General features: G+C 47.1%; 1 protein-coding gene across 6 annotated transcripts in view; it reads right to left on the reverse strand.

Annotated features, from left to right (window-relative positions):
- The window catches only part of LOC116647131 (integrator complex subunit 6-like), a 53,330-nt gene extending 43,066 nt beyond the window's left edge, over nt 1-10,264 (reverse strand). For 4 of the 6 annotated variants that reach the window (XR_004302284.1, XM_032428261.1, XM_032428260.1 and 1 more), the window contains exons 1-2: nt 9,784-10,151; nt 9,565-9,642 (exon numbers count right to left, since the gene is read on the reverse strand). Coding sequence is in view for 4 of the 6 variants with exons in the window: in XM_032428261.1 (XP_032284152.1) it covers nt 9,565-9,642; nt 9,784-9,894 (189 nt within the window). In the remaining 2 variants the exon portion in view is untranslated. Of the gene's footprint in view, nt 1-9,564; nt 9,643-9,783; nt 10,152-10,208 lie in introns of those variants that run through there. The other 2 variants (XM_032428259.1, XM_032428263.1) reach the window with 2 other exon arrangements.
- Between the last annotated feature and the right edge of the window lie 1,433 nt (nt 10,265-11,697).

Raw genomic sequence — 11,697 nt, forward strand, 5'->3', positions numbered from 1 at the left:
TAGAGAATTTATCCTTTATCCTACTTTTCTTGATGAATGCTGTTCCTAAGGATTCTTGGGCCAAGAAGCTCTATAAATCGAATCAGGGCTATGTCCCATATTTCTAATAACACTAAAAGCATGCAACACTTAGGGCCACTGGCGAGCACATATTACAAACAGAATTCTGCATTCCTGGAGTTACATTAGGAGTTCACACATATATTCTATTGTACTTAGCCTAGGAAAACACTTCTAACCCAACCAGTTGGATCACCAACTGCATCCAAAAGTCTAAGCGACCCAACTGGCTTTCAATTCGAACAAGAATGGGATGCTTTCATATTTTGCCCCAGGGCCGAGGGTTATCAACCCATCAACTCTGAACTGTATGATAACCTTTCATGCACAAATGAGTCCATTATGCTGTTAATTTTAAACAGAACTTCAAGGGAAAAGAGCCTCCTTAGCAAATAGTTTCTAGGACATGAACGTCATAAATATCTTAAGAAAGAATATAAATTAACACTGCTGTCTAACAGAAATATAGTGCAAGCCACATATGTCATTTTATATTTTTAAGTAGCCACATTTTAAAAAATAGAAATAGGTGAAAGTGATAGTATATTTTACTTAACCCAATATACGAAGAGTATGATTGCTTAAACTTGTAATCAACCCAAAAATTGTTGAGATACTTTATATATTTTTGTACTGAGTCTTCAAAATCAAGTGTTTAATTTACACCTACAGCACATCTTGATTCAGACTAGCCGCCTTTCAAGCGCTTGATCACCAAATGTGCCCAGTAGGTGCTGTACTGAATGGTGTAAATATGGCCGATCTAAAACATGAATGGAGGGGCGCCTGGGTGGCTCAGTCGGTTAAGCGTACAACTCTCGATTTGGGCTCAGATCAGGATCTCAGGGTCATGAGATCGAGCCCCTGCTGGGCATGAAGACTGCTTAAGATTCTCTCTCTCCCTCTCCCTCTGTTCCTCCCCTCCCTCTCTCTTTCTCCCTCTCTAAAATACATATATGTGTGTGTGTGTGTGTATAATAAATGAATTAAAAAGATTTTAAAAAATAAAACATGAATGGTGTATTTGAAGAGCTATGCCTACCCTCACTGCCACCTCAGCCCTTCACCCTCCTTACTGGAGCCCTTAGAGTGTCCCTACCCCTCCCTGGGACCACTCACTAGTCACCAGGAGTTGTGAGGAAGAGGGGAAGGATGTGTTTTAAACAAATCACCCTGGAAACCCAAATCCATTTCCCCATAGAAACAATGACAAACACAATAGTTCTGGGCTAAGCGACATTAAGGGTTAAAAAGGCTTTCCTGGGGAGGAAGGTCTGGGAACCTAATCACCATTTAGAACATTGTATCCAGGAGATAGTGTGTTCCCACCTCCCAATACACACACAAAGGGACCGCCTGGATCTCTCATTTATGCTCTTGGCAAAAGGGAACTGGACGCCATGTTTGACCGCTCTGTGAAACTGAGAGCCCTGTCTCAGAAGCAGTTCTAATTATCTTCCTGAAGCACAAGCAACCTGCGGAGGACAGGAGTTGCCCTTTCCTCCCATGTGCCCTGCCTTTCTGCCATCCCTCCCACCCCAAGCCCAGCCTCAAGGCCAAGAGCTCTCAGGTGGTCAGCACTAATGCAAAACTAGGCAATTTCAACCACATCTTCTGGGTCCCCTCCCACCTTTCCTTTGTCCCTCTCCCCAGCCCACCTCATTCTCCACTAGTGGGAATAATCACCGAACAAGCGCACAGACAAGTCTAGCCCCATTTCTCTTCAACTCCGTCTCCTAGCTCTTCATCCCCGGAAAAATGTACACACTCTGGCTTGGAGGTTTCAAAGCCCTTTTGTGATCCAGTCACAGCTAGTTACAGTCCTGACTGGAGAACCTGAATTCTGTTTGTATCTTGCCCACCCCATTCCCTCACCTCCAATCTGTTGGTTAAGGGTCCACTGCTCTTGGCACAACCCATACCTTCAGCCACATTCTCCAGTCACCTTTTTTCCAAGGACCATTCTCATGACCCTTGATGACTAGGACCATGACTTTTACCCTTCTGGTCTCCCCTTGGGCCAGGTCTTTCAGGCCTAGATCGTAGGGCCCTAGACGGTTGTGGTGGTGATCCACTGTCAGATTTCTCTTCTGTAAACACCATTTTGATCCTATCACCACCGTGGTGATAAAAGCCAGACCAACAGTTACCTGCAGGGGAGGAAGGGATTGCAGGAAGAAGCGAGAAGCATTTTCTGCGGTGACAGAAATGTTCTGTAGCTGGCCCTGGGGCGGTGGTTACACGAACGTAGAAAGGTTTGTAAAACGGAGTCAGGTCGTTAAGATGGATGAATCTCAGTAGATAAGTTATACTTCAACCAACAAAAGAAAGGGGATGCACATACATTGGTCTTGTCAAAGACACAATTCTCCCAAATTATAAACCTGAACCTAAGCGAAAACGCTAGCTGTCATCAACATTAAACATGTCAATCCGTTAATAGCGATCACCCTCTGAAGGAAGAGTAGCAGAAACCGGAGCAGGACTGGGTAGCCGTCACATTTCATACTGCTTGAGATCTTTTTCCCCCATTCATTGAGTACCTGCTAAAATCCAGGCACTCCCTGAGGTGCCCGGGGCACAAGTAGAGAGAAGTTCAAATATGGGGCCTTAAAAAGCTCACGTGAGCACTGAGAATCACCGTATGACGTGCTGACTGCTGGAGTTGAGGTCCAGACAGTGTTGCAGGATCACAGTGGGAGTTGTTATGCCCTTTGGAGTAGAGGTGGAGCAGAGGGGCAGGATGACTTTGGAGAATATGGACTGAAGACATATAGAATGTCAGGCCAAGTGTGTCCCAGGCAGAGGGATCAACAAGAGGCATAGTGAGTCTGGGGAAGACAGCCTACTTTCTCACTGTGGCTGGAGCCTAAGGTCCAAGAGAAGGCACAGCTGGGAAGGTAAACTAGATCACGGAGCCCTTGGAGGAGCCTGGATTCTACTCCGAAATGTACTGGGGGAGCCACTGAAGTAAAATCTTTTAGTAGGGGGATGACTTTATTTTACTTTGTTTTATTTTGAGGATGACCAATTTAGTGGCAAGGAGGGGGAGGTATCAGTGGGGAGCAAGAGCGGAAGTAGGGAGACCAGCTGAGCGACAACGAATGGACAGAGGAGAGGTTTGGGATAGGAACAGACTGGCCTCCGCAATTCTGTCAGCACTCCCCCATCATCCGCCAGTTCGTGCCGAATCTTCTACCGAAAACTTTGCTTGCTTTTTTTTTAAAAATGGAATTTTGGAATTTTGTTCACTGCAAAACAAAACCACCAACAAAAGTACAGATAGAGTGGCATATACTTGAGCGATGAAGGGTTTTCTGGATAAGCTTTCACTAAAGTTCTAATTCCTTGTATAAAGGAAAAGTGTTACCACTCAGAGTACCTCACTCAGAAAATTCTTTCCAGGGGCGCCTGGGTGGCTCAAGTCGGTTAAGCGTCAGCCTTCAGCTCAGGTCATGATCTCAGGGTCCTGGGATTAAGCCCCTATAGGGCTCCCTGCTCAGTGGGGAGTCTGCTTCTCCCTCTGCCCTCCCACCCCAGCATGTGCTCGCATACTCTCTCTCTCAAATAAATAAATTTATTAAATCTTTTAAAAAAGAAAAGAAAATTCTTTCCAGTAAACTATATTTAATTCATAGGTTGGACAAAAGTCTGTAAGCATTTACTTCGTACCTATGTATGTATAACTGATATATCGTTATATTAGTTTCAGGAATACAACATGTTGATTTCGTATTTGTATATACTACAAAATGATCACCACAATAAGTCTGGTTAACACCCATCACCATACACAGTTACAAAATTATTTTCTTTTTTTCTTATGATAAGAACTTTTAAGATTTACTCTCTTAGCAACTTTCAAATATGCAATACACTATTATTAACTATAATCACCATGCCATACATTACATCCCCATGACTTATTTATTTTATAACTGGAAGTCTGTAACTTTTGACCCCTTCACCCATTTTGCCCACCTCCCAACTCCTGCCTCTGACAACTACTGATCTGTTTCCTTGGGTTTTGTTTTTGTTTTGGCTTCCGCACATAAATGAGATCACATGGTACTTGTCTTTCTCTGCCTGACTTATTTCACTGAGCATAATCCATGTTTTGCAAATGGCAAGATTTCCTTCTTTTGTGTGGCTGAATAATATATGTATCACTATCTATCCATTCATCCATCGATGGAAACTTATGTTCCTTCCATACTTAGCTATTGTAAATAATACTGCAATAAACCTAGGGGGCTGGAGGGTGCAGGTGTCTTTTGAGTGATTGTTTTTATTATCTTCAGATAAATACCCAGAAGTGGGTCGGAGGGTATTTCTATTTTTAATTCTTTGAGGAACCTCCATACTGTTTTCCAGAGTGGCTGTACCAGTTTGCATTCCCACTCACAGCACACAAGTTTCCCTCTTCTCCACATCCCGCCAACACTTGTTATCTCTTGTCTTTTTGATAATAGTCATTAATTAACACATGTGAGGTGATACCTCATTGTGGTTTTGATATGCATTTTGATATGCATTTCCCTGATGCTGAAGGATGTTGAGCATCTTTTCATGTACCTGTTGGCCATCTGGACGTCTTCTTTGAAGAAATGTCAATTCAGATCCCCATTTTTTAGGGATTTTATTTATTAATTTGACAGAGAGTGCAAGAGAGCACAAGCAGGGGGAGTGGCAGAGGGAGAGGGAGAAGCAGGCCACCGCTGAGCGAGGAGCCCAATGTGGGACCCTGGGATCATGGCCTGAGCCAAAAGCAGACGCTTAACCAACTGAGCCACCCAGGTGCCCCTCCTCTGCCCATTTTTAAGTCAGATGATTGGTTTTTTGCTATTGAGTTGGATGAGTTCTTTATAGATGTTGGACATTAATGCCTTATCCGGATACATGATTTGCAAGTATTTTCTCCCCATTCAGTAGGTTGCCTTTTCATTGTGTGAATGGTTCCTCTCCCCTTTTCTTATTTCAAAATGCCTATCATCGCATTCTTCCGAATGGCCAATGAAAGCTGAAAAGGAAGCAAGGTCAGGGGAGACACAGTTCATCATAGAAGTCAATGCACCCCCTTTGTGGCATTTTGAGATTCGAGTGCACCTTCTTGTCTCAGGGTGCTCTCACAGGCCCTGTTGCTACCAGTTCACCCAAAAGCACTTCCTTAGCTTCCAGCCACAGTGAAAGGCTCCCCTCTAAGTCACTCTTTTGTCCAAATAAGGCCCATCACCTATACTCCGGGGCATAGGAAAAAGTGATACCTTAGTTAAAATACCAATACATGTTTGGAACACAGATCATTTAAAGAGCATTAAGTTTACTTCCTAAATCTGTAAGCCAAACTGCTGCCTTTGCGGACACATGTTGACTCGGGCATGCAGATACCAGTGAACAAAACTAGCTACAGGATGTGAAAAAGCAACACTCAAGGGAAAATTTCACTTTTTCAAGTGCTCTGTGTTTTCAAATTACAGACTTAGGATATTTCTTTGAAACATCTCTTCCTATTTATAAAAAAAAAAAAAACAACTTCTGCCCACTATTTATAAATGTGTTTCAGCTATTTTTAGAAAAGTGACTCAGTTTTATGTTAAAAAAGCATTTCCTTCAATAAAAAAGAAATCATTTTAAGAAAGTAGCTTCAAACATCAAACTATGTTGAATATTTATTATATCCCCCAGTCTCATGGCTAACTTTCTTCTCGGAGCCTTCAGCTTGCTCAGAACTAGTAGCAGCGACAAGCTTACCTCAGCTATTCACTGAATAAAAGGAAATTATGATTCATAGCAAAACAAAACATACAAGACAGCAGAACCTCAGCCAAACTATTAAGAACCAGTATGCAAAACAAGCCCCACTTTTTAAAAAAAACCCCGTATTAGTCTTATATGGTTACACTAGAAATTTAAAATATTAAACAGGGGGCGCCTGGGTGGCTCAGTCGTTAAGCGTCTGCCTTCGGCTCAGGTCATGATCCTGGAGTCCTGGGATCGAGTCCCGCATCGGGCTCCACACTCAGCGGGGAGTCTGCTTCTCCCTCTGACCCTCTCCCCTTTCATGCTATTTCTCTCTCTAATAAATAAATAAGTAAATAAAATCTTTAAAAAATAATAAAATAAAATATTAAACAGGGTTTCATCCCAGCTGTGTACACTAAAGCTGTATTTTATAAAAGTAGTGTTAACACTTGCGACACTGTGTATCAAACCTGTCTACAAAGCAATGCGTGAAACAGATGTCGCACAAAATGCTTGCATTCCATATGCTTTTCATACGGTCCCCAAATCAAACCTCATTCCATCCCTGCCAAGCCGACTGCAAGTAACAGGTATGACTAATTTTAAAAGAGCACATAGCCATTCCTAGGGGATATGCAGTAAGAAGTTACTAAGTCCTAGGTGAAACACTATATTCATGTACTCCAACAGTATACATTAGAGAAGAATTCCAGTCACTGTAACTTTTCACAAGATTTATTGTCAGAGCCTGTAAGTGGATACACTGGGAATAGTTCCACGCCTATTAGAAAAAAACCTCCCAACCAAATGCACAACTCCTGCCTGTTACACCACAAACAGAACTGAATCTTCTAGTAGAAAAAAAAAAATTCTCTCTGCAGTGTTCGGAGCTGTATATAACCAAGACCTGAGAAATAAGCAGTTATTTTGAGAAGAGATAAACAATGGCCCTCCAACTGTAGAGCAACTGAGAAATAACAGTACACAGTATTCTGCAGAAAATAAGCTACCAATAAGCCCTATATATAACATCACTTGGCTGAAGGGACCCAGGCTCTTAACAAAGCGTGAAGTTTCAAGTAGGAACTAAGATGCCCGCTGACAATCAAAGAAAGACCTTTTTGATAATCCATGTGACGGAAAACAGACCTTTCTGGCTCCCAGCTATCAGCTAATGAAAGACTCAACTAAATTTTAAGAAAAATTCACCAGATGTTCTAAAATGTCAGGCCTTCCCAAATGCCTAGATCCTAAAAGCCAAAGAACAAATAGTTACCACATGCTGAGGGGAGGGTTGGGGGTAAGGCAAGGAGGGAGTGGCTGAGGAGACTCAGAAAAAGAAAATGCTACCAAAGATGCGTATCATTAGTGATTCAGGTACACACAGCAACATGACAGAAACATCATTAAGATCATTAACCATGAGCCATCTTCTAGCACATGGAGTTATCTTGTGAGATGAAAATGAAAACCCTGAGCGAACCTTGGAAAAGCATCAAGCCTAAATAAGAAGGCAACTAATGATCGGTAATTAAAAGCATTACCCAAAGTGCCTTCCCATACCTGACCTACGGCAGAAAACAAGGATCAAATTCAACTTGGAAGGACGCTTTTTTTTTTTTTTCCTTAAGGGGAAAAAATGTGATCTATAACATGGCAGGATAAAATGAGCTAACAGATGAAGTTTCCACTAAAAACAAGATCCAACTTTTCCCCTCTGTTCCCAGAACTATCTGGAGCCTCCAAAATACCATGGATAAGTTACGCAGCCACTAAAAATTTTAAGTATGAAGACTATGTGGCAACCCGGAATAATTCATGGGACAAAATAGGTGGGGAAAGCAAGAACACAAAGTAATATGTATACGTGGTTAAGATGCATGATGGTTGTTAAGGGGGAGGGGGGGAGACTTTCTTTTTCCTTTCCAAAGATTCTGTAAATATTGCCATGAAATGTTTCTATATCAAAAATGTTAAATAAGTTATCCTTTCAAGAAAAAAAAAAAAAGCCACACTGCTTTGTGGCTTATCCTTTTTACTACTTCAAATTAAGGAGAATTTCCAATGGCCACACTACAGATGGTGGGTTCTTATCTGCATTAGTACTCAAAGGGTGTAGGCTTTCAGACTTAGGATGTACAAACATCTGCTTTTCTATGTGGAAAAAAAAAAATGGTCACACCCTTTTGGGAAACTGACATTTTTTAAAAGCTTATGGCATTTTGAAAGCTGTCTACTCGCTGCAGTTTTTAATATAGATAAATCGAAAACTAAAAACAAAACCTCCAATCCAGAACAGTTTGGAGCGGAACCCACCAATCGAACTGCTAACCCAAGCTCCGAGTTACAAGATTAAAGCCTCCCTTTGGTTTTATTTCTGAAGGCACACTCTCTCTGGCCAACCATTCGGTTTTGGTAGGTTCCATTCTTTTAAACACCTCCCTCGCCTGAAAACGGATTACAACACATCCAGACTGCTGCTCCCCAGCACTATTAAGATGATTCTGAGAAAAAGAAGGCGTCTAGCAAAAGACGTCAAGGATTATGGTAATAATACATTTCTGAAATTTCAACATGCAAGCAGGACTCTCATGCAGGTTGATTTGATAGTCTGCGTTCTACTTTATCGGGCCACTGCAGGCAAGGAAGTTCTTTATCTCCTCACCATTCGGAACATAAATTAACTACCCCCACGGAGGTTAAATCCTCCCTCCTTTTCGCCTGTAGGTCAGAGTGCCGTGGATCAAATCATCGAATTTGGCTACTGCAGCCGCGCGCAGTCGAGTCCTCCCCCTTCCTTTCTTCTCCCGGGACAAATCCCTACGTGGCTAACAGCAACCTAATTTAGGATGTAAATAGGTAGGCCAGGTCCCTAAAAAGCTCGGGCCCCGTGTGAGTTCCAATCAGCACGTCCCCGCCCCAGCCCGCCGCGGCTTCGCCGGAGTCGGCAATGAAACACTAACAGCGGAGGTGCCCGCGAGCGGGCTGGAGCGGACCGATCCCGGGGGGAGAAATGAGAAGTTTCTCCGGGTCTGAGGCTGGGGAGGCTCGCTCCGCGGGCAGATCTGCCATCGGGAGGGGTGGGGTAGAGACCACGGTCGTGCACGGGCTCCGTCTCCTCTCCGAGGGCCGGCGGCTGGCTCTGCCACGCTCTCAGCAGGAAGGGGAGGGCAGCGGGAGGAAGAGCGGGAGGCGCGGGGAGTGGGGGGAGGCAGGGCCGGAGGAGGAGCCGGCGCCCGGGGAGCCCGCGCGCCGGGCCGGCAGCACCTCTGGGCGGAGTCGCTCGGCCCGCCCGGCCTCTCGGCCGCCGCCGCCGCCGCCGCCGCCGCCGCGCCCGGTGCACCCCGAGGGGGCGGGCCCACCCCGCGGCCTCCCTCCGGGTCTCGGGCCCTCCTTCCCCTCCCCTCCCTCCCCTCCCTCCCCTCCCTCCCTTCCATCTCAGCAGCGCCCTCAGTCTCCCTCTCTGGCTCATACAAAAGCAAAATGTCCGCCATGTTCCGAGGCCGCTGCGGTCGGCGCCGCCACCGGCTCGGCGGCCCCCCCACCCCCCCACCCAGCCGTTTGCCCCGCGGCCGCCCCTCCCGCGTCCCCCGGCCCCGGCCGCGGGCGCCGCCGCCGCTCCGCCAAGCCCTCCGCGCGCCCCCGCCCGGCCCGCGCGCCCCGCCGGGCACCGCAGCACCGCCTCGGGCGGGGGCAGGGGCGGCAGCCGCGGGCGCCTGGCTCCCACTTCCCGCCCGCCCACGCCCTCGCGGGCCCCTTTACCTTGATGCAGTACGGGGGTTCGTCGTAGGTGACCAGCATGTACCTGTCTCCGCGGCTGGCCGGGTCCCGGGCGCGCAGCTGCGTGACGAGGGATGACGGAGGGGGCCGCGAAGGGAAGGAGGGAGGAGGGGGCGATACGGACGTTACAGAAGCACCTAGATCCACCACCACCCCCATCCCTCGGGAGTTCTCCCCAGCTCTCCCCTCCCCTCCCTTTACCTTCAAGAATAACTCCACAGCGCCTTTGGCAATGTCCAAATAGGAGGTGCCCAAGTCAGTGCGCTGGTTCATAGAGGCGGACGTGTCTATGAGGAACAGCAGGATGGGCATCTTCCCCCGCACCCCTGGCTCCGCTGCCCACTCTCCTGACCCTCTTGCCCTCACTGCCGCGGACTACCACCCGAACCCTCAACTCTCGCAGAGCCAAGGTGCAGGGCGCAAGAAGAAAAGGGGCAGACGGGACGGGACGGATGGAACTGCTCCTGGCCTCCTCTTTCTGCAGCCCCACCTCCTCTCCCTCCAAGGGAACTTGAAAGTGTGAGCGTGTGTAGCCCTCGGGGCCCTCCCCCTTCCCCTCCCCTGCCACCACTACTGCCGCCGCCGCCGCCGCAGGGACTACTGCCCAAGCATCCGTCCACGCTCACTCAAGCGCTCGCCCCAGACTGAGAGCTGTCTCTGTTCACCGACACACAACTTCTGTCCGCTCACCTACCATGGGCACCATGTGACCAGAACCCACGCCATTGGCTGCCAATTATGTGGTATTTGCATATTCATTAGATGACAGGGCAAGGGGAGGGACTTGGGCGAACGCTGGGAGTTGAAGTTTGAACCCAGGCAGGGGGTAAGGGGAAATGTTAAGGACCCTCCTTTAAGGGACTTGAAAGCTGTTAGGATACTTCGGGTGGTTTGAAGGGATTTTCGCAGGCTCTTCAGAGATGATGATTCGAAAGGGAGAGTGAATTTGAGCAACAGTTGCGCAGCACTACAGAAGCAGATGCTTGGACAGGCTGCACGGAAGACGCTCTGCGAACTGCAATCGATCAATCCTGCCACTGGCTAAGACCAAAACATTTCAGAAGCAGCAAACTTCTTTCCTGGCAAGACCTACTCGCATTCCTTTCGATGCCTCCCCACTCTTGATCAGTATTTGTAAGGCGGTTGCTGGCCTTGCATTCCACATATATCCACTCAGAAAGAAAGCTGAAGCTTAAACACAGTTACCTAAACCGGCCTTTTGAATGCACACGTTTCTTCAGTTTCATTGAGCTTTTTAACTATTGGCCTGCCAGGGATAATTCCACCCATGGTTGCGTGTGCACAGCCTTTACACATGGGAGGTTTGCCAACCTCGGTTCTGATTCAGCTCACGTTTATTGAGCACCTATGAAGTGCCAGGCACCCATGTTAGCTTTATTTAATCTTTGAAACAATTATGGTAGATGGCATTAAATTCGATTTTCAGTAAGGGAAAGTGCAGCTTGCCAGAATTAGGGCAACAATGAGGAATATTCTCTCTTTAAAAAGGGGAGGAGGCGCCTGGGTGGCTCAGTCAGTTAAGCATCTGCCTTCGGCTCAGGTCATGATCTCAGCCTGGGATCCAGCCCCCGCATTGGGCAACCTGCTCGGTGGGGAGTCTGCTTCTCCCTCTCCCTCTGCCTCTCCCCCTTGCTTGTGCGCTCACTCTCTCTCAAATAAATAAATAAAATCTTTTTAAAAATAAAACAGGGGCTCCTGGGTGGCTCAGATGGTTAAGTGTCTGCCTTTGGCTCAAGTCAGGATCCCAGGGTCCTGGGATTGAGCCCCGAAACGGGCTCCCTGCTCAGCCAGGAGGGGAGCCTACTTCTCCTTCTCCCTCTGCCATCACCTCCCCCCACCCCCTGCCCCGCTCCACCGCTTCTGCTCTCTGGATCTCTCTATCTCTCTGTCAAATAAATAAATAAAATCTTTTTTAAAAAGGGCGCCTGGGTGGCTCAGTTGGTTGGGCGACTGCCTTCGGCTCAGGTCATGATCCTGGAGTCCCTGGATCGAGTCCCGCATCGGGCTCCCTGCTCAGCGGGGAGTCTGCTTCTCCCTCTGACCCTCCTCCCTCTCATGCTCTCTGTCTCTCATTCTCTCTCTCTCAAATAAATA

The sequence above is a fragment of the Phoca vitulina genome, unplaced genomic scaffold (genome assembly GCF_004348235.1).
Source record: "Phoca vitulina isolate PV1807 unplaced genomic scaffold, GSC_HSeal_1.0 scaffold39, whole genome shotgun sequence".
Taxonomy (NCBI): Eukaryota; Metazoa; Chordata; class Mammalia; order Carnivora; family Phocidae; genus Phoca; species Phoca vitulina.